Here is a 21,317-nt window from a genome sequence, read left to right as displayed (position 1 = left end):
GATGCTCCTTATCCATTAAAGAAAGTGAATTTCTAATTGTGTTTGGTTTGCAGACCTCCGAGGGCTGGCAGACAGCACATGGGAGAGAAGACTCTTGTCCCAACACGGTCCTTCTCCCTGGGGCAGGTGAGTCAAAGCCCCTTCCACCCAGACCAGACCCTGGGACAAGGAAGAAGCTCAGTGCCAGGGACAGTAAGGCATAGACGCCTGTGAGATGATGACAGTTAATGGGCATTAAGGCAGGTGCACTGTGGGAATTAAGTCTCATTTGAACAACCCTATGAGTTAGGTCCCCCTCCTCTTCCTCTCTTACTGGTAGGATGTGGAGAGGTTCAGTAACTTGCTCAAAGTTACACAGGTCACTTAGCTGGTGGAAGGGGGCAGGGCTGGGGTTCAAACCCAGGCTGTCTGGATCCTGAGCCCACACCAGTAAGCATTTACTGCTGCTTTCCCAGGAAGATGCTCACAACAGGCCCCCACCCAATTTCGAGCTTCCCTGGGGCCCAGCCGGGGTGGAGAGGGAGTTCTGCTCAGGCACGTGGAGTTGCTGACCACGGATAAGGCGACATACAGGTAGTGAGCTCTGCTCCACAGGAGGTATGCAAGCAGAAGCTAGGATACCACCCAGCCGCTGGTGCAGAATAGACATTCCATTCAGATGAATTAAGTGAACAGATACGTGAATGAGGAAGTGAGTTGCCACTGGACAGCAGGAGCCCGCTGACCTTCAGGGGCCAGGAGCACAGGGACCCTGACAGCCCCAGCTGTGTGGCCTTCGAGCAGCAAGGGCCTTGGACACCGTGGTCCAAGCTCTCGAGGACAGTCTCCTGGGATTTAGGGACATGCTCACGCGGAGTCCCGGGAGGGAAAGAGCGTGGTCCGGAGTTTCCACCCCTGCTTTGGGTACAATGCAAGGGAAGGGCTTGGGGGGAGGCAGACAGTTGGAATTGGGCAGGGCGAGGGTTAACCGGAGGCAGACAAGGAAATGTTTGGAACCTGGGGAGTGGGCTGGCAGAGGACTGGGTATTAACCAGGGTATGGAAAATTCTCGGGAACTGGAGCATAACCAAGGAGTGGCCTGAAGTCCCTCAGCGGAGATGAAGGGATTCTTAGGAAGCCCCTCTGCCCCGTCACAGCCCCTGATCCTCTACCGGGTGCGTCCCCTGAGCTGGGCCTGCCCCCGGCAGGCAGCGGAGACTCACTGGAGCTGGTGGCCTGGCGTGAACTCCTGCTGGGGACAGAGGTCAAGGTCGCTGATAATGAGTCCCGCCCCACAGGGCCCCCTCTCTTTTATCCTCCGAAATGTCTCATTACTCCTTGGCAAACACGCTTCTGGACCTGATCCTCTGTGCCTTTCCTGACCTGATTGAGGCCCTGTTCCTTCTGGCGGTGACCTGGGTCCTGGCTTCTGACCTGTGACTTTATCATGTTTGGTTATAGGGGCGGGAGCTGGGGAAATGGCCGGAGGGTATTTAAAACCCTTGACCTGGGCCTCGGGCTCCAGAGGAGAAAAGCCATTCTAGAAGGAGCTGGGGCACCGGCCACAGGGCCTGCAGCGGCTGTGCGGGGGTCCTGCCTTGGCCGGGGCGGGGGGGAGGTGCGCGGTGAGGCCGTGAATGCAAGCGGAAGCCTTTGCCCTCTTTCTACACCCTTTTATTGCTTTGCATCACCCGCCTTGGCCTGGTTCCCCAGCACCCAGATCCGCCACGAGTCCTTTGCCTGGTCCATCTCTTCATTCACCCCTTCGTCCCACGTGCTGGGCAGCAGGCCTGCCAGAGACAAATTAGCCGTGAATTTTGCCCTCATTGGATTCACATCTGAGTGGGAGGAATAAGATCTATGCTTAATCACTGAAGTAACAGGCAGAAAATGATTGTAATAGTTAACTAGAGCAGGATACTGAAAAGAGACGAGGGGCTAGAAGTCATTTAGACAAAGGAGCTCACTTCCAGGGAACATCTGGGAGTTCATCATGGAGGAGGTGGCTTTGGAGCTGTCTTTTTTGTGTGTGTGTTTATTTTTGAGAGAGAGAGAGTGAGCAGGGGAGGTACAGGGAAAGAGGGAGACACAGAATCGGAAGCAGGCTCCAGGCTCTGAGCTGTCAGCACAGAGTCCGACACAGGGCTTGAACCCACGAACCACCAGATCATGATCTGAGCCAAAGTCTGATGCTTAACTAACTGAGCCACTCAGGCAAACCTACATTTGAGCTGTCTTAGAGTAGTCTAAGGTCTGCTTCCCCTTCCCAGGGGGAATCAACTTTTTAAAAAATGTTTATTTCTATATTTTTGAGAGAGAGAGAGAGAGGGAGAGAGAGAGAACCCCAAGCAGGCTCTATGCTGTCAGTGCAGAGACTGATACAGGGCTCGATCCCATGAATCTCGAGATAGTGATCTGAGCTGAAATCAAGAGCTGGGCGTTTAACCGACTGAGCCACCCAGGCATCCAGGGGGAGTCAACTGTTTACAGGGATTTGAAACCTGCACAGAGTAGATGCTGGGTGATGGGTCAGCGCCCTGACAGACCCCCCGGAATGAGCGTTAGGTCGCTGGGAGAGGTGGAGGCGTCTTCGGAGCCGGTTGGGGGCTGGGAAGTCACCCTGCTGGTGTGCCTGCTCAGCCTGTGTGATGGGCGGTGGGGCCGCCCGCCTCTTCTCTCTGTCCTGTGCTGGCTCAGGTAAGGCACCTTCCCTTCCCCTGCAGTCTTGTGCTCTCCTGTCCCCAGCACCAAGCATCAACCTCTGCTTACATTTTGAAATCTTTTCTTTTGAAAATATTTCAAACGTACAGAAAAATTGCCAGACTCATACAGCAAGTTTCTGTATATACTTCACCTGGCTACAGCCCTTACTGACCTCTCAGCCTATTTACCTCCTCTCTCTCTCTCTCCCTACACACACGCGCGCTCTCACACACACACACACACACACACACACACAGAGCATTATTTTGCTTGAATAATTTGAGTCAGCTGCAGACATCATGACCCTTTACTCCTAAATCTTGAGTGTGTGCCTCCAGGGACGAAAGACATTTGCTTAGGTAACCACAGTACAATGATCATATTCAGGACACTTAGCAGTGACACGATACTATTCTCTGATACACAGGACGTGTTCAGATTTCATCAGCTGTCCCAAGATTGTCCCTTTCAGTGATTTTGTTTTTCCCTGACCCAGGATTCAATCCAGGATCGTGCATTAGTTTTGGTTGCCTGATCCCTTCACTCCCCTTCAGTCCGGAATGGCTGCTTAGCCTGCCTTTTGTTGTTTGTGACTTTGACAGTTTTTGAAGAGTACCGGCTGGTTTTGCAGAATGTACCTGGATTTGGGTTTGTCTGTTGTATTCTTATTTTGAGATTCAGGTTATGGTTTTTTGTGTGTTTTTGTTTGTTTTCTTTCTTTTCTTTTTTTTTTTTTTTTTTTAACCAGGAATGTCACAGGAGGTACTCTGGGTGCTAATCTGTCCCTCAATACGTGTTGGTGACTTTGGTTACTTGGTTAAGATGGCACCTGTGAGGCTCAATCGGTTAAGCCTCTGACTCATAGTTTCGGCTCCGGTCACAATCTCACAGTTTGTGGGTTTGAGCCCCGCATTGGGCTCCGCACTAGCAGTCCAGACCCTGCGTGGGATTCTCTCTCTCTCTCTCTCTCTCTCTGCCCATCACCCCCTCCCCAAAAATAAATAAATAAACTGAAAAAAAAAAAAAAAGGAGGCACCTGCCGACCAGATTGTCTACTGTGGCTCTCGAGCTGGGATGTCTAAGGTATTCTGTGGGGAGGTGCTTTGGGACTGTGTAAATATGCTCTTCCCCTTGAGACCTTCACCTGGGTTGAAGCATCCCATGAGGATTTGTGTCTGAATCAATTATTAAAGCAAGGGCTGCAAGGTGGTAATTTTCTTTTACATTTTTCAATCAGCAGTCTATGGTGAGGGATAGCCGTTCCATTTACCCTACATATTTATCTGTTTTTATTCATCGGTATGGACTCATAGATTCTTGTTTTATTCAGTGACTTATAATCTGTTATTATTCTTGTGGTTCAAGCCTCGCTGGACCTGGGTTTGGCCCCTAGGAACCCCTTTCAGCTGATGCCTGTATTCTTTTGACACATCCTAGCATTTTTTCGGTGTTTATCTATGAAATGGGCTGACTTAGTTCCCCCTCCCCCCTTTTCATATATTGACGTCTTAACCCCAGAATCCCCGAATGGGACTATTTGGAGACAGTTTCCTTAGACAGATGATTAAGATAAAATGAAGTTATATGGGTCGCCCTAATCCAACCTGACCAGTGTCCTTCTAAGAAGAGATTAGGACACAGGCACACACAGAGGAAAGACCATGTGAAGACACCAGAGGAAGGCGGCCACCTAAAAGCCATGGACAGAGGCCTCAGAACAGACCACCCTCGTGACAACACCTTGACCTCAGACTTCCGGCCTCCAGAACTGGGGGAAAATGAATTTCCGTTGTGTAAGCCGTTCAGTCCAGGAACGTGTTACAGCGGCCCAAGGAAACGGATCACAGCTGGCCAAGTCCACGCTTCTGGCTTTTGCAGAGCCCTGGATGCGGTGTTTTCTCAACGCTCGATTGACATAATGTTCACCCCCAGAATATGTAAGGAGCATCTATTCTGCTCCAGGCCCTAACTTAGGCACCGAGGAATCTATCAAGGAACAAGACAGTTCTGTGAACAAATCTCTCCTTCATGAATTTTCGCTGCAGGGAAGGTGACAGACAATCCCAAGAGGCATAGACAAATTGTGTAGTGTATGAAACGGTGACAGTGGAGAGAAGAGGGAACTGAAAGCATGCAGGGGACAAGGGCACAAGAGTGTCGGTGAGGGTTGACATTTTCTTTTATTTTTTAAATGTTGATTTATTTCTGAGAGAGAGAGCAGGGGAGGGGCAGAGAGAGAAGGAGAGAGAGGATCCAAAGCAGGCTCTGTGCTGTCAGAGCCCGATGTGGGGCTCAAACTCACTAACTGTGAGATCATGGCCTGAGCCAAAGCCTGACACTCAACCAACGGGGCCCCTCAGGAGCCGGTCTTTATGTGCCACTTTCAAACTTTTATTAACAAAACTTCCCTGGGAAAATATTTATAGCTAATAAATAATTTTTAGCTAAATATATATAGTTGGGATCTCCTTATCAAAGTCTTAGCAGGTCTAAAGGTGGGAGAGTTAGTATGACTGGGGTTTCATGTTGCCAAATAGCAATATTCAAGTAGCTGGAACCAAGCGGCAGGCAATGGGGAAGAGGAGGTGGAGAGTGTGTGCAATTCCTCTCTTGGCCACTAGGTGTCAGCACGTCACGGTCGGTTCCGGGTTGGCTTTTTCTACGGGAATGGACTTGTGGCAGTGTGCAGCCCCAGCAGAGGTATCATCTCTCTGTTGGCAGCGTTTCTCTTTCCTAGACTAATGCCTAGCTTTCCTCCCAATCTTAGTTTAAGGACAAAGCTCTAAAAAGATGGCATCAATTTACACTCTCACAAGAAGTGTTCAAGAGCTATCTTTTCCCTTTTTCTCTATATTCTCTCTCCCCAAAGGCTATACATCCCTTCCGTGTACAATCCATAGAGGATGAAGCAGGGGGTTGTGGGGGGTGGATTTTTGCTTTGAAGATCAGGATTTATGCCCCTGTTGGTGGCACAGGCTACACATACAGAGGCTCAAGGAAAGTTTGGTTCATTGAAAGACACCTTGGGGCGCCTGGGCAGCTCAGCCGGTGAAGCTTCCGACCTCGGCTCAGGTCATGATCTCATGGTTCGCGGGTTCAAGCCCTATATCGGGCTCTGTGCTGACAGCTCAGTGCCTGGACCTTGCTTCAGATGCTGTGTCTCCCTCTCTCTCTGCCCCTCCCCCATTTGTGCTCTGTGTCTCTCAAAAATAAATAAATGTTAAAAAAAAAAAGACACCAGCTCCGGCCTTGAGCTTAGGCTCATTTAGGGGAGCAAAGCCCCTTTACAGGTGATTGAAAGATCACTGATCCCGCACAGGTCTCCCACCGTGGAGGCAGCAGTGTGCGCTAGAGGGCAGCACTTACTAATTCATCTCTTCATTTATTCAGCGTGTATTTCCTGATGGCCTACTATGTGCCTGTCACTGGGAGTTGGAGCCAGAAGTTCAGAGACACCCCCCCCCCTTATCTGTACAATGGGCACAACATTCCCTGCCTTGCAGGAGGGTCATGGGGGAGACAGTGAGATAGCATATTCTTGCTCTTAATGGTGGTTTCTGTCCAACAGAGAAGTTCCATGAAGACTCACTTGGAAAATGAGTTTTACAAACTGTCCACTTGAGTCTCCATTAAGCCCATTTCTGGGTTTTTATTGTTTGTTTAAAAATAATACCGGGGCGCCTGGGTGGCTCGGTCAGTTAAGTGTCCAACTCTTGATTTGGACTCAAATCATGATCACGGGTTCATGAATTCGAGCCCCACATGGGGTTCTGTGCTGACAGTGTGGAGCCTGCTTGGGATTCTCTCTCTCACCCTCTCTCTCTGCACCTCCCCCACTCATACTCTTTCTCTCTCTCTCTCTCAAAATAAATAAATAAAATTTAAAAAATAAAAACAAGTAAAAGCAATATGAATTCTGGTCTCACTTTTTCCTCTGCATTCCCTTATGCTTTCCCTATGTGATCATAATCTTATTCCCTCGCAAAGGGTCTGGGACATAACAGTGGGCACACAGTGCATCTCACACAGATGGTAACTGCAGGGTTTGGGGCTACGTTTCAGGCTGGGGTGGCAATGCCAGCCCCTCCCCCCCAACCTTTCCCTGGCTCATGCAAGAGAAAGCCTGTCACTCCTCTGGCTTCCTACTAACACTTTGGTTGTTTTTGCCACCTGGCACTCACAGGTGGGTGTTATCATTTGTCTCTTTCTCCTTGTCGAACAGTGGGTTCCTAATCCAGCCCTTTTTAAAAAAGATGTTTATTTATTCATGAGACAGAGAGAGAGAAAGAGAGTGAGAGTGTGTGTGTGCACTCGCTAGAGTGGGGCAGAGGCAGAGAGGGAGAGAGAGAATCCCAAGCTGATATCGCGAAGCCCAGTGCAGGGCTTGATCTCATGAACCATGAGATCATGAGATCATGACCTGAGCAGAAATCAAAAGTCAGACATTTAACTGACCGACCAGACCACCCAGGTGCCCTGCTAATCCAGCCTTCTATCCCAGGGTCCCGCCACGGTGCCTGGCACATCGTAGGTGCTCAGTAAATATGTGGCAAAGGAAAAGATACCGAAAGAAGAAATGCCACTTTCTGTGCTGTTTGTCCCTTAGGAATAATGACAGTACCATGCATAGGGATAGGATGTCGTTTTCTACGTTATTACTCCTTTTGTCTGGGCCTCCCTCCCTCTGCCTTTTGATTCCTCCTGCCCTGTCTTGGGCCTCTGCCTGGGGGAGGGGGTCTCCAGGTGGCAAGAAGTGATGCCCCCACCCCCACTTCCCAAACCAAGGCAGCTCAAACCAAATGGTTTTATAGCTGTACCCCCCTGGAGGACACTCAGGATAGCAGGCTCTGGAAGGCTGAAGGCTTTGTGCACTCTAGGTCCCCTTTTACATGAGCGTCTGTCTCCCTAAAGAGGTCTTAGAGGCCAAGGGAGGGGTCCTGTTGGGCTTCTGAGGGGTGGGGAGGGCTCAGGGGTCCACGTGGGTCTGCCACTTGGGAAGCCGGACTGGAGAGGACCTCGTAGGTGGCAGAGAGTTGGTGGCTGGGGTCCTTTGCCCGCCTCGCTATAGGAGGCCCCGGTGGAAGCATCTTAGTTTAAAGGGCCTCATTCAGAACACTCCCCACCCCCCACCTGCTCCTGGCGCAGAAGGTCACTGCCAGGTCGTCCTTTGCAACCGAAAGAATAGAATCTATTTTTACTATCCTTTAACATCCCTCTGAATGAGGAGAGGGCGGATATTGGCGGCGTGCGTCGTCTTCGCTTCTGTCTAGAAACGCACCCCTGCCACTTCTTTTGGGAACCGCTCTCCGGCTGCTCAAGCTACGTGGTCCTATAAGACACTGTCAATCACACCCAGGGCACAGATGAGGCCACGTGACCAAGTCGAGCCAATCATGCCCGGGCCACAGTGATTAGTCCAGGGCTGGACACATGACCTGAGGTGGACCAATCAGAGCCTTCCCTGGTACCAGGCTGTTCTGTAAGGTTTCTTCCTTTCTGTTTGGAGACCTTAAGGCTGGGAAGTCGTGAGTCCGACCGCCCCCACCCAGGTCCTTCAGCTCAGGTTGAAGACTGAAAGAAACTTGTCAGAGGAAGAGACTCAAAGATGAAAGAAGGGAAACAGGGAGGGAGAGAAACAATGAGCTGATGGCTTTTGATTTCTTGGGTCACCGAGACCTCGACCTGCTCTGGTCCTTGAATCCTGGGGTCCCCAGTAGCCTTGCGGCTGGAGATGGGGCCCTCTCACTGGTGGTCCAGGCTGGATTCTGGAGTCCTGCTTGATTCGGATTCCTGCACACACACCCTCTCCCGCCCCCCACCCCCGACCCAAAGAGAGGCACTCGTTCATATTAGCACCGTGGAAAATGAGGTCTTTTATTCTCCACTGAGAGCAGGGCTTTGCATAGCAGAAGACACAGTTCAAGCTAGCCCCTGGGCAGGAATGCCCTGAGTGTGTGTGTGTGTGTGTGTGTGTGTGTGTGTGTGTGTGTGAGAGAGAGCATGCACGCCCACGTCTGGGGTGGGCATGGTTGCTTCCTGGAGCAGCCCCAGCATTCACACTGCCGGAGCCATGCCGATCCTGTTGTTTGCTCGATCGAAGACGGTGAAATACAACCTCAGGAAGACATCACCCAGGATCCAGGAGTCTGAGGTGAGCAAGCTGCCTCTGAGACTGTCAAAGCTGCTGAAGCAGGTGCTGTCAGGACCCTGGAAGAGACGGAAACGCTCACCAGGCAGCCCGAGCCCCCGCTTGCAGCCACCTTCAACAGCCAGAGCCTCTGCGCTGGATTCCCTTCGTCTCCTGTGAGCCAAGTGGCTCTTTGAGCAGCGGCAGAGGTGGGGTGCCCGCGCAGGAACCAGAACTGTCTGCGGTTCTCCCAGGCTGCCGGTTCTGATTCGCTCCGGCTGTTCCCTCCGCAAAGAATGCCTTTCCTTCTCCCCTCACCCCCACCGGCTCTTAAACCTGAGCTCAGCCCCTCCAGGCAGCCTTCCTAGGGACCCGAGGCGGGCCTTCTCTGGCCACTCAGGAGCATCTGCAATGACGCGGCTTGGCCTCCAGGGGGCCTTTCCTCCGGGCTGCTACCCGACGTTCCTCCAAGTCCCGGATCTGCGGACCTGCCCGGGGTTGTGGGCTCCTTACCTCCTGGATGTAGGCACTCGCTGGCACTGGGTAGTCGATGCCGTTGATGGTGAAGACGATGTCAGACAGAGTGTTGCTGGCATCGCAGTCAATTAGGTACTGTCAGAGAAAGAGAGAGAGAGAGAGAGAGAGAGAGAGGTTGGCCCAGCTGATTCTTCTACATATAGAAAGCCCGAGAGCCACCCTGCGGCAATGACCCTTCACCTCGCCGCTGTGGGACTCGTTGGCACCGATGATCTTCTGGATGTCTAGGATAACGTCAGGTGGACCAATCAGCAGCGAGGTTCCGGTATCAATAATGGCCTGGCAGCCACCATTACAAGCAATAACCTCCCCGTTCATGGAGATGCTGAGAGACAGGGGGATAAAGCAGGCTTGAGGATCACCTTGCGGGCTTCCTTCACTACCACCCTCTCCAGCACTCCTCTCCAGAACAGCCCTCAGCTCACGCCTGCCAGCTGTTGCCCTGTGTTCTGACCTACCAACCTTCTGTGACTTCCTTCAGTTCTTGAACGGACCAAACTCTCTTGTGCCTCAGGGCCTTTGCACATGCTGGCACCCCTTTCTAGAAGCACCCCCACTCCCTTTGGCTGATTCTCCTCCTCCTCCTGGTTCCAGCATCATTGTCACATTTTTAGGGGCGTCTTACTCCCACACTCAGTCAGGTCTCCTCTCTTGGTCATCTTGGCATACTTTCCCTCGTTTCGGGCATGTATCAAAGGGGTAAATCGTTATTTGTGTGACTTGTTTCCTATACATCTGCCCTGTTAGATGGTGAGCTCTGAAGGAGCAAGGTCTATCCTCAGTGCCTCCCTCGAGGGACCAGCACACAGCAGATGTCCAATATGTTTGTTGAATGAATGAATAAGTGAGTGAGGGACAATGAGAGGCCTGTATTCGGTGTGGGGCTCATGATGGGGCCCCCACAGTGAAGATGGAGGTTCTCCGGGGCAGCACGTGCTCAGAATGAGAGGAAGGGAGCCGCAGGAGGCTCTCCACCAGCCCCCAGCATGTGTGTGCAATGGCTGGGCAATGCCTGAGCTACCCTGGGGCGGGACAGGGGCTATGGAAGCTTCCAAAGGACATTTTAAGTGTTTGTCTGCTGGCATCACATAGAATCCCATCAGTCATTGCCTCCCTGTTCTCGGGCTGATTCCCAGCGTCCTGATGCTCGCTGTCAGGGCCTCTGCCCTACAGTGTGCCAGGATAGTGGGGGGGGGGGAGGGGAGAAGGGGAGGAGCTTTGTGTGATTTGCTCTCAGGCCTCCGGAATGGAGCTGGCCTCTCTCTAATGCTGGGGAGCTTCTCCCTAGCGGGACCGACCATCTTGGTTTGCTCAGGACGTCCCCTGTTTTCAAACTGACAGTCCCAAGCTCTTAGGGACCCCATTGATCCCAGGTGAAGCAGGGTAGTTGGCTGCCTGACCAGGACCCTGTTCAGATTGGTGGAGTTCTCTCGGATCCCCTTTCTACCTCAGCCTCCCCCACAGCAGGCGGGTGTAGACCTCCACCTGCTGCTTCTTCCCAGGGAGAGTTCGGCTCCCATGTCACGCGCGGGCGTCACTCGGGGCGGCCGTCATGCAGCCGGGCCTACCTGTCCATAGATAACTGCCAGTAGAGCTGTTTGGACACCGGTGCCCAGTTGAGGTCTCCGTTATAGTAGGAGTGGTCCACGCCGCCGAACATCACCACGCTGCCCTCCTCCTCCTTTCTGGGAGGGAGAGGAGGGGCTCATCATGAATGGAAATTAACCGGGGGCGGGGGGTGGGGATGCTCTTCTCAAGCTCAGCAACACCCAGGGCACTGCCTAAGGGCTCACTTGTCTACACCTCACAAAGCCCCATGGCATAGGCTCTCCTCTGCTTTCCCTTTTACAGACAGGGAGGTCGAGGCACGGGGAGGTTGAAGCCCGGCTGATGAAATGGTGAAGCTGGGTTCGAACCTGGACAACTGGCTCCGGGGCTGGCTCTGACCATCCCCCCCTGCAGACCCCCTTTAGTGATCAGAGCGCCCGGAAATGCAGTCGGAGGACGCGCTGGCCAGAGAGGTCTGGCCAGCGGTCTTTCAGAAAAGCTGAGTGTTCAGGCGCACACAGGGTGTGGCCACAGGGCCCCATGCTCGGCAAGGCCCTGCATCCCTGCCGTCCCTGTCTTGAAATTCCTAATCCTTGTCAAACAGCACGTTTGCATTTTGCACTGTTCCTGCAAGTTATGCAGCAGGTCCTGGGAGCACCCAAAAAATGTTAGTGAGGGAGGAAACTTCTCTGCCGATCCCTCTCCTTCCTTCCATAACAAGTCTTGCAGTTTCTTCCTCCAGCGTATACACCCTGACTCCTGCCCTGTTCTCCCTCTTCCCTCTACCTCCCCGGACCAAGCTGCCACCCTCTCTCTAAAGAGGCGGCTGCAGCCTCTTCCCCAGACTCCCTGCCTCCACCCCACGGCATCATTCCCAGGGTGAGCTTCCAAAAATGTACATTGGATCATGTCTCCTCCTTGCCTAACCCCCCCCCCCCCCCCCCCCCCCCCTCTCCCCTCTCTTAGAGCAAAACCCCAGGGGAGCCAAGGGGCGCCCGGGTGGCTCAGTTGGTTAAGTGTCCAACTTTGGCTCAGGTCATTCATGATCTTGAGGTTGGGGGGTTCGAGCCCTGCGTCGGGCTCTGTGCTGACAGCTCAGAGCCTGGAGCCTGCTTTGGATTTTGCATCTCCCTGTCTCTCTGCCCCTTCCCAACTTGTGCGCTCTCTCTCTCTCTCAAAAATAAAGAAATATTAAAAAAAAAAAAAAGGGGCGTCTGGGTGGCTTAGTTGGTTAAGCATCCGACTTTTGCTTAGGTCATGATCTTGCGGTTCATGGGTTCAAGCCCCACGTCGGGCTCTGTGCTGACTGCCAACTCAGAGCCTGGAGCCTGTTTCAGTCTGTGACTCCCTCTCTCTCTGACCCTCCCCTGCTCATGCTGTCTCTCTCTCTCCTAGAAATAAATAAAAAACATTAAAAAAAACCCACAACAACCAAAACCCAGGGGAGCCTGGCCCCCGCCTCTTTGCCAGAATTCCTTCCCATCCCCTCCTCCCCTGGGGCTCTGGCCACACTGGCCCCCTTGTTGGTCCTCGGGTGTCCCTCTGCCTGGAACTTGCCCCCCGGGTCTGGCCCTCTCCCATCACAGAGGTCTCAGCTCAGAGACGCCTTTGCTGTAGCCCATCTGCAACCATGCTCATCGCTGTCTGTTCTACCACCTTGTTTCGTTGCTGCCCCGGAACCAATGACTATCCGGAGGTGCCTTTTCCCTTTCTTTATGTACTTATTTCTTGGCAACCTCCTCGCCAGCCCATAGCAGGTGCTCCATCGAATGAATCTTCTCCTTTGACTGAGTCTCGTATTCCTGAGGCTCAGAGGGGTTTGGCAGCTCTGTTTTAGTTTAGGTATAGAGCTGGGGTTTGAACTCAGGCCCCTCTTGGAGTGCACAGCCTCCACCACACTCTCTGCTTCCTACACACATCTGCGGGTCAAACTCCGCCTTGGGTGGAGAAGACAGTCTGTCGACAAGGTCTTTCTCTAGTCTGGGCTTCTCCCCTGTCCCCGCCCTCCCCTAGACCCTCAAGTGGCCAGGGGACTTCAGCTTTTCCTGCTACTGAGGCCGGAGCCTGGAGATCTGCTGATGGCTTGACTACCCACCATGGGGGAGAATCCTACAGGCTGAGATCGAGTCCTGCCGTTGCGAGCACCTGCCTGGGCAACCGTATGCAAAGCTCCTCTCGGGGCCTTGGTGTCCCCATCTGTCACACGAGGTACTTGGACTGCAGGGGTCAGCCACGTTCTCTTGTCAAGGGCCAGATGATCATTACTGTAGACTTTGCAGGCCACGTGGTGTCTATTGTGACTGTTCAGCACTGCCCTTGTTGAGCAATGGCAGCCACGGACAAGGTGGAAACAAATGAGCCTGGTTGTGTGCCAATAAAACTTTATTTGCAAAAACAAGTGGCGGGCCACATACAGCCCCCAGGCCATAGTGTGCTGACCTCCGGACTAGGCTGTCTCTCAAGAAACTTTAGGATCAAGTTGTCTACGATTTTCATGTAACTCAAAGCATGTGACAGCTGATTTGGAAAAAGGCTTGTCCAGCCAGGACTTACTTGTTCAAGTAGAAGGCAAAGACCTCCTGAGAAATGAGACCCTGTTTCCACAAGTTGTCGAAGACGGGGATGGTCCCTCTGAGGCTGAGGCTGGGGTAGGCCAGGCCCAGGATGCCGTCGAAAACTGCGTATTCCATGAACCTGCCAGGCTCCTGCAGGCTCAGGCCGAACGCCTGGGCCACGTCGACGAGGCCCCCGAACTGTGGGAGAAGAGGGTGTTATGGGGGAAAGGTTTGGCACGTGGGGCCGGGCTGGGTGGATGTGGGCAGGGAGGAAAAGGGGTGGCTGTGCCCTGGGCGGACCTCGGATGGTTAGGACCCGCCAGAGCAGAGATACGGGCTCCGTTTGCGTGGCGCTGTGCATTTTAACCAACACCTGCCCCTCTGGGACATTGCGCCTTTTTCACAGGTGGGGACACTGAGACTCGAGTGGGACCAAATCGTTCCCACTTGAGGACAAAAGGAACAGAGAGGAGGGCAGACTTCTTATTGACCTTTCTGTGCTGTGACGACAGAAATGATGTGAATTCATTGCAACTCATTGTGGATTTTGTGTCCAACCAAGGGGAGAAGGCTATTATACTATGAAGCTGTCGGGGCTCCTGTGTAAATTCTGCCTGGGAAATATGCACGCACGTGTGTGTGTGTGTGTGTGTGTGTGTGTGTGTGTTCAGGTGCTTATCAGATTCTCAAAGGCCCCCAAGGGTAAGAACCCATTTCTCAGGACTCTCCCACTTCTGCAACCCCTGCTTTTTTGGCCTGGGAGCCCGGAGCACTCGGCTGCACCCAGAGCCCCCCTTTCAGTTCGCCTTCCCCCCGCCACCGCCTCCGTGTGAGCCCTGCTCTGCTTCCCAGCTCTGACACTGCTTACCAGGTGCCTGACCTTGGGAAAGGGACTCCCTCCCCCCGTGCCTCAGTTTCCCCTCTGTGTCACGGCAGTAACAGTGCCTGCCGTGTAAGGCTGGTACAGGATCAAACAAGGTATGACAAGGAACGCCCCCAGCACCGTGCCTGGCACAGTCCGAGAATATAAAAGTGGCCGGGTTTTCCCCGCCTCTCCCTGTCCCCCGCAAAACGAGCCTGGGGCTAACCAAGGGGAAAGGAGCCGCACATCCGCGCCCCTAAGCCCCTCCAGCGCGATGACCCGTTTTCTCGGTTAGCTAGTCTCGAAGTCTCTGTGCCAGCAGGGGTACTGGCCGTCTAGGGCACAGCCCCTCAGGGCAGGCAGTGGCTACCCCGGGGGACTTTGGGAAAGACAGGTGCTCCCGCCCGACCCTAAGCGAGTCCTCTGATCGCTCATCGCCCTCCCCCTGCCCCCGGCCAGCTGGCCTCAGCGCCCGGTTCCCACGTTACCCGGACGGTGTCGTAGGCGAGAAATCCTGACATCATGCCAGAGCCGTACTGGAGGTGGATGGACCGGTCCGAGACGCGGCAGGTGGAGGACCGCACAGGGTTGAAGACGTTGTGAGTAGCTGCAGACACAGGAGGCAAGCGTCCGTCAGTCTGCCAAGGACGGAGGACGGGGTGCTGGGGGCACGAGCCGGAAGGCTGCACTCACCGCAGGCAGGGCTAGAGCAGTAGATGGAGGGCACCCACAGGTCAGACGAGCCCGTGTCAAAGATGACCTTGAACTCCTGGGGGGGCGTTCCGATGCTGATGATGCCAACGTAGGCCAGCTGCAGGGGCCGGGAAGCGGGGGGTTAAGGCAGGCCGGGCTGCCCTGGTCCTCCCTGACTCCCAGGGTGCCTGCCTCCTTTGGGTGCCCCGTGTCTCCTGAAATCATCTTACACCTTACAGCCTCTCCTCAGGCCAGTGCCTCCGTTTGAAAAGCTCTTCAGTGTCCTCTGTAGCTCACTAAATCCTTTCCAGCCTTCAAGGCCGTGCTTGAGTGTTTCCTCCTCCAGGCAGCCCTCCTAGGTCACCCCAGGCCACTTTCTCTAAACTCAAGATGTATAATAGCAATACCATGCACTTGGCCCTTTAACTTGACATTCATTTACTTTTTTGTCTGTCTTCCAGGCTGGGCTACGCATCCTTGGAGAAGAGACAAGAACCTCCCACACTGGAGGCGCTCAATAAGTTTTTCACTGGTGTCATTCTAGAGATGGAACTTCCTCTGCCTGGGGAGTCAGACTTGGTTCACAGGGGGCTTCGTCATTTGATCAGACAGGACTCACCCTTCAACTATAGCTCAGTGATTTGCTTAGTTCAGAAAGAACAAAAGCCCCCAAGCCAAGGGCTGTGGTTCACAGGTGCCCAGTGACGTAGTGTTGGCACTGAAATGGATGGTTCCACTGGCCAAGCCACCTGGTCAGTGCCAGACCCGGTCACCACCAACCAAGTGTTGAGGTCATGAGTGCCTTCTCTTTTGTGAACGGGGTCCCTGTTCCCGGGCGTTTCTGTCTGTGGGAGCCCTGGCCCCGGCCTACCCCCACTCACACCTCCAGATGAGCCCCAGCACTTGGCCGGAGCTCCAGTAGGTCCCCCCACTGCACTCACATCCAGGTAGTTCCTCATGGGCACAAAATGTGTCGCCGAGTCCGGATCTGCGGAGTCATCAGACTTGTAGGCCAGGTTGTAGGGATGGCTCTCCAGGTAATCTTTCAGCTTGTCTTTCTCCCTGAGGTTTTCTCGCATGGACTTGACCCTTGTCAGAGGGATTCTGGAAGCCAGCGTGGGGGAAGAGAAACCGATGAGAGACGGCAGTGGCTTGCCCCGTGTTAGTTAAAGCTTAACTGCCACATCTTAACGCTGCCCATCAGGCTCCTGTGTATTTTCCAAGCATTTTTATGATGTCATCTCATTATCAGGACAGGCCACCCAATCCAACTGGAAGACCATGGCAAGAAACTTGGGTTTGAATACAGATTCTGTTGTGTAATATGGGGTAAGTCATATGGCCTTTCTGTGCCTCAGTTTCCCCACCTGCAAAAAGGTGGAATGATGATAATCCCCCCTACGTAGAACGTTTTGGGCGTTAAGCAAAAGGATGGCTATCATGCACCCGACTGCTAGGAGGTCTCGACAGTGGCAGCCATCTGTCATCTTACTGCGTCTCTGTCAAAGCAGCCCTGGTGGGGGAGGTGGAGTGGAAAACCTCATCATCGTTTTACAGGGAGTTTGTGACTTGGCTATGGTCACGCTGCTTGTTAGAGGCACAACTGGGCCTGCAAGGATCCTTCTTGATCTTTTTCCGGGTCTCAGCCAGAAGACAGGGGTTACGCAGGAAGTGAGGAGTTGGGGAAGAAATTAGGGAAATGAAGCGGGTAGAGAAATAAGAAAGACTCAAAATAGAAAAAAACAAAATACAGTGTTTTGCATTCACAGAGACATCCAAAGAGGCAGAGACAAATAAGAGAGACATATACATATGGAAAAGGAGAGAGAGCAGAGAGAAGACCTAGAAACAAATGCAGGAGAAATGCTATAGACAGAACCGTGCCTACAGTTGCACAGGTTGTGCACTGAGCAATCCAAGGAGCGCCATTCACATAGCTCGTATGACTGGCACCCCCTGGAGTCGTACAACCCCGCAGGCCTTCTCCAAGACACCTGGGGCTCCAAAGTGCAAATGGTAAGCTTCTGGTCAATAAAGGGAGACTTGAACTTTAAGACAGTCTGGGAATGATTAGATTCTCTTCTTTACCCATGGATGGGCAGGAGAATAAGAGGGCAAGAAAGAGCCCAGAAAGAGAGCTGATGCCACCTGACGTCCCTATACTTACGTGACTAGGCACTCTGAGAGGGCCACCAGCCCGAGGATTCCAAGCCACTTCATGCCTTCTCCTTGGGTTCTGAGCGTGCAATGGCCAGCAAGAGTTGTTTGTTATATATGCCTTCTCCTTGGGTTCTGAGCGTGCAATGGCCAGCAAGAGTTGCTTGTTATATATGCTCTGACCTGTCCCAGTTGTCCCCTTAAGGGCCACTAAGTGGACCTGATAAGAAATACAAACCTCCCGATAAGATCTTTATCCCATCAGTGTTTGTGAACAGGAGATTTAGAAAATGTACAGAATACAGAGATTTCTGGTGTAACCTCTTCCTTGGGGCTTGGCTGGAAAGAAAGAAAGAAAAAAGCCCAAACCACAAGATCTAACAAGGAGTGGAGACTCTTGCCGCTTGGAGATAAAGGTGCTGCTAATATGCGATAAAAACAAGCGCCAGGTGTTAACGCTTGACTTTTCTGATTTCTGCAGTTTCCCCAGGGGTTCTTGAGGTATGCATCGCTAGCCTCATGTGTAGAGGCGATCGCTAGGGGGTCAAATGTCACTGTGAAGACACTGAGGACAGCGCACTGGCATACAGGTGACTTGAGGTGATGGGATGGCACAGACCAAGGGCACGTAAGATGTCGCTCGGCTCCAGAGATTAGGCGAGAGCACTAGAATGATTTGCACCATTAAAAAAATTTTTTTAATGTTTATTTATTTTCGAGAGAGAGAGAAAGACAAAGCATGAGCAGCAGAGGGGCAGAGAGAGAGGGAGACACAGAATCCGAAGCAGGCTCCAGGCTCTGAGCTGTCAGCACAGAGCCTGATGCAGGGCTTGGACTTGTGAACCTCGAGATCATGACCTGAGCTGAAGTCGGACACTCAACTGACTGAGCCACCCAGGTGCCCCGGCACCATTTGAATATTAGAAAAAATGTGATGTATGCTTCCAAAAGATATTTTGTTCATAAACAAACATGTATTGAGGACCTGCCGTGTGCTGGGGTCTGGGCTGGGTGCTAGAAAGTCAAAGTCAAGTAAGACACAAGTGGTCCTTGCCTTCAGGGAGCGTGGTATCTGGGGCAGGGCTCACACACTCAAGGTCCAGGAGGTGAGGGAAATAGAAGGGCTCGACGGGGCATCCTATGCCCCACCACAAGGGGGCAGCCTCTACCCCGTTCCAACCAGCAGCTGTCATGTCTGACTGGTGATGCCAGGCCTGGCCAAGTTTTCAAGAGATGTCAGAAGCCTGGACATGTATGTGAAATCCTTATTTTCAAATGTTAGCAACTACTTTCTTTAAAAAACAACAACAACAACAACAACAAAAAACCAGACCCACAAACACAGTGTGAGCCAAACCTTAAGCGACTGTGTGCTGTAGGCGGCGCAGGTTTTTATTTCCAGCCCAGCAATGGGAGTAGAGCGCAGACCGAAGGGGTGTTCAATTCACATTGGTTAAATGAACAAGAGACCGAATGCCTCCCAGCCATGTTAGTTTTTTTTGCATTTTAAACTATTTATTCAAATTCAAGTTAGTTAACCCACCATGTAGCATTGGTTTCAGGAGTAGAACCCAGTGATTCATCACTTACATATAACACCCAGTGCTCATACCAACGAGTGCCCTCCTTAATGCCCATCACCCACTTAGCCCGCCCCGCCCCCACCCCTCCAGCAACCCTGTTTGTTCTCTGTATTTGAGAGTCTCCTTATGGTTTGCCTCCCTCTCTGTTTTTATCTTATTTTCCCTTCCCTTCCCCAATGTCCATCTGTTCAGTTTCTCTAAGTCCACATATGGGTGAAATCAGATGGTATTTGTCTTTCTCTGGCTTAATTCACTTAGCATAATACAGTCTGGTCCATCCACATTGTTGCAAATGGCAAGATTTCATTCTTTCTGATCTCTGAGTAGTACTCCAGTGTGTAGTACTCCAGTACTCCGCGAGTACTCCAGCACTCCAGTAGTACTCCAGTAGTGCTTACATCTTCTTAATCCATTCATCCATCAGTGGACATTCGGGCTCTTTCTATACCTTAGCTATTGCTGTTAGCATTGCTACAAACATTGGGGTGAACGCGCCCCTTCGAATCAGCATTTTTGTATTTTTTGGAATACCTAGCATTTGTTAAGAAAGACCAGCAGGGTCAGATCAACCAAGAAACTTACTAATAACCTCCATTTGCTGAGCACCAGACATAATTTCCCACGTGGATCCACGCCTTGAAACATTTTGCCTGCAGAGCCAAACACACAAAGAAACAATTACTTTTTAAGTTTGTCCATCAGAGAAACCAAAAAAAAAAAAAAAAAAAGCTTCAGCTTAGCCTGAAAAGAACAGGCAACTCATTAAACTGGTGGTGTTCCAGCCAAAGTGAAGGGAATGGAATTTTACAGCTGCTTCCAGGACACCAGGAGCTGGTGTTCGGTCTTCTGTGAGATCTGTCCGGGACTGACCCTTGAGTAGAACAATGGGACACTGGCCTGGTCCCCGGGCTGGGGTGGTAGATGGAGCGAGGGCATTGCATCTCACCCCTCAATTCTGCACATTGTTCAGATTTAGTTTTGGTGGCTCAGCCTTCTGGAAGGGATTTGACAGCACCTTGCAAATGACACACATATGCCCTTTTAAAATTTTTTTAATGTTTATTTATTTTTGAGAGAGAGAGAGAGACAGAGTGCGAGCAGGGGAGGGGCAGAAAGAGAGGGAGACACAGAATCCGAAGCAGGCTCCAGGTTCTGAGCTGTCAGCATGGAGCCTGAGGTGGGGCTTGAACCCATGATCCATGAGATCATGACCTGAGCCGAAGACGGACGCTTCACCGACTGAGCCACCCAGGCACCCCCACACATGCCCCTTTGTAATGTAGTGATTCTACTTCTAGGACCCTCACCCAAAGATACATTGGCAAAAAGCCTGTCAAATAATTCAAGTGAATTATTTGTGAAATGTAAAGATGGAGTTGGCTTTAGGGTACAATTCATGAATCGGGCATCGTCCAGTCCAAGCAAACGGGGGGGGGGGGGCAGGGGGAAGGGAGCCCCTGCGGAGTTGTACAAAATGCAGAGTTCTCCTACAAGTAGGTGAGGCAGGAAAATTCCCAGCAAAGGAAAAGATTCTTCCAGGCGAAGCTGCTTTCCCTTGAGGGGAAACTACTAGGTCTTATCTTGAAGATCACCTTATCTTCCTTTAGGGGATGGAGAGGGCCCATCAGAAAATTCCTGACTGATCAGTTAAGATGACATTTCTGGGAGAGGTTGAAACTACAGTTTGATTATGTATTAAGCCTCCACTGGGGACTTGGCCTAAATGATCCCTGTGATCATTTTGGGCCTGTGATTTTTAAATTTTTTTAAATGTTTATTTATTTTTGAGAGAGAGAGAGGGAGAGAGACAGAGCATGAGCAGGGAAGGGGCAGAGAAAGAGGGAGACACAGAATCTGAAGCAGGCTCCAGGCTCTGAGCTGTCAGCACAGAGCCCGAAGCGGGGTTCCAACCCACAAACTGTGAGATCGTGACCTGAGCCGAAGTTGGAAGCTTTGCCAACTGAGCCACCCAGGTGCCCCATGTGATTTTTTTTTAAAGTTAGATGTCTGCATAAGCCACATGGAGGTACTGCAATGTTATTTGGAATAGCAAAACATTAGCGGTATGTCCAAAGTGAGGGTCAAGGGGAGTGTGAATATGAGCTACAATGTAACCACACAACTGTGTATAACGCGGGTGGAAAAAAGAATCAGATGGGTGAGACCTTCGGGATATATTGTTTGTTGAAAAGAAAAAAGAGGAGGTAGAATAAAACAGTATATATAGCTTGTTGCTTTTACCTACACGTATATTGTCTATTTTAAATAAGAATTTGTGGAAAAGGAAACCCAAATCTAATAAGCATCATTACTAGTAGGGAAAGACAGGGACAGAAGTGAGATCTGTCTCGTTTTCCAGGATGGCTTTGCAACCATGTAAATGTTTTATAGAACCCACTGATCAAAAAGATGTCCCCCAAATTGAGGACAGACTGTGGCAAATGAACTCAGTGGCCCCCAAGTTGGTAACACAGCCACACAGGGTAAACTGTGACCTCAAGCTCCTTTAAAATGCAGAATTTTGACTCCACATTGACAGGGAGATATTTTCTAACATTTTTAAAAACTATTTA

At 51.7% G+C, this 21,317-nt stretch overlaps 1 protein-coding gene across 1 annotated transcript; it reads right to left on the bottom strand.

Annotated features, from left to right (window-relative positions):
* Positions 1 to 8,525: 8,525 nt before the first annotated feature.
* Positions 8,526 to 17,316, bottom strand: LOC120246171 (pepsin F-like). The gene is made up of 9 exons (XM_039253541.1): positions 17,172 to 17,316; positions 15,946 to 16,108; positions 15,005 to 15,122; positions 14,800 to 14,918; positions 13,448 to 13,647; positions 10,915 to 11,031; positions 9,527 to 9,671; positions 9,323 to 9,421; positions 8,526 to 8,889 (listed from the first exon to the last, which is right to left on the bottom strand). The coding sequence occupies exons 1-9, from the start codon at positions 17,222 to 17,224 to the stop codon at positions 8,737 to 8,739; spliced, it is 1,167 nt and encodes a 388-aa protein (XP_039109472.1). The 5' UTR covers positions 17,225 to 17,316; the 3' UTR covers positions 8,526 to 8,736.
* Positions 17,317 to 21,317: the final 4,001 nt, after the last annotated feature.

This window comes from Hyaena hyaena, unplaced genomic scaffold (genome assembly GCF_003009895.1).
Source record: "Hyaena hyaena isolate Hyena2069 unplaced genomic scaffold, ASM300989v1 scaffold_456, whole genome shotgun sequence".
Classification (NCBI taxonomy): Eukaryota; Metazoa; Chordata; class Mammalia; order Carnivora; family Hyaenidae; genus Hyaena; species Hyaena hyaena.
Note: the sequence above shows the minus strand (reverse complement) of the source record. Positions and strands in the feature narration are given on the sequence as shown.

Bases quoted from the DNA above. Each gene is read 5' to 3' on its own strand.
- LOC120246171 (XM_039253541.1), bottom strand. From the start codon at position 17,224: ATGAAGTGGCTTGGAATCCTCGGGCTGGTGGCCCTCTCAGAGTGCCTA. The intron at 16,109-17,171 runs GTAAGTATAGGG...GCTGGCTTCCAG, and splicing joins CTCTCAGAGTGCCTAGTCAC to AATCCCTCTGACAAGGGTCA. The intron at 8,890-9,322 runs GTAAGGAGCCCA...CGTCTCTTCCAG, and splicing joins CGAGTGCCTACATCCAGGAG to GGTCCTGACAGCACCTGCTT.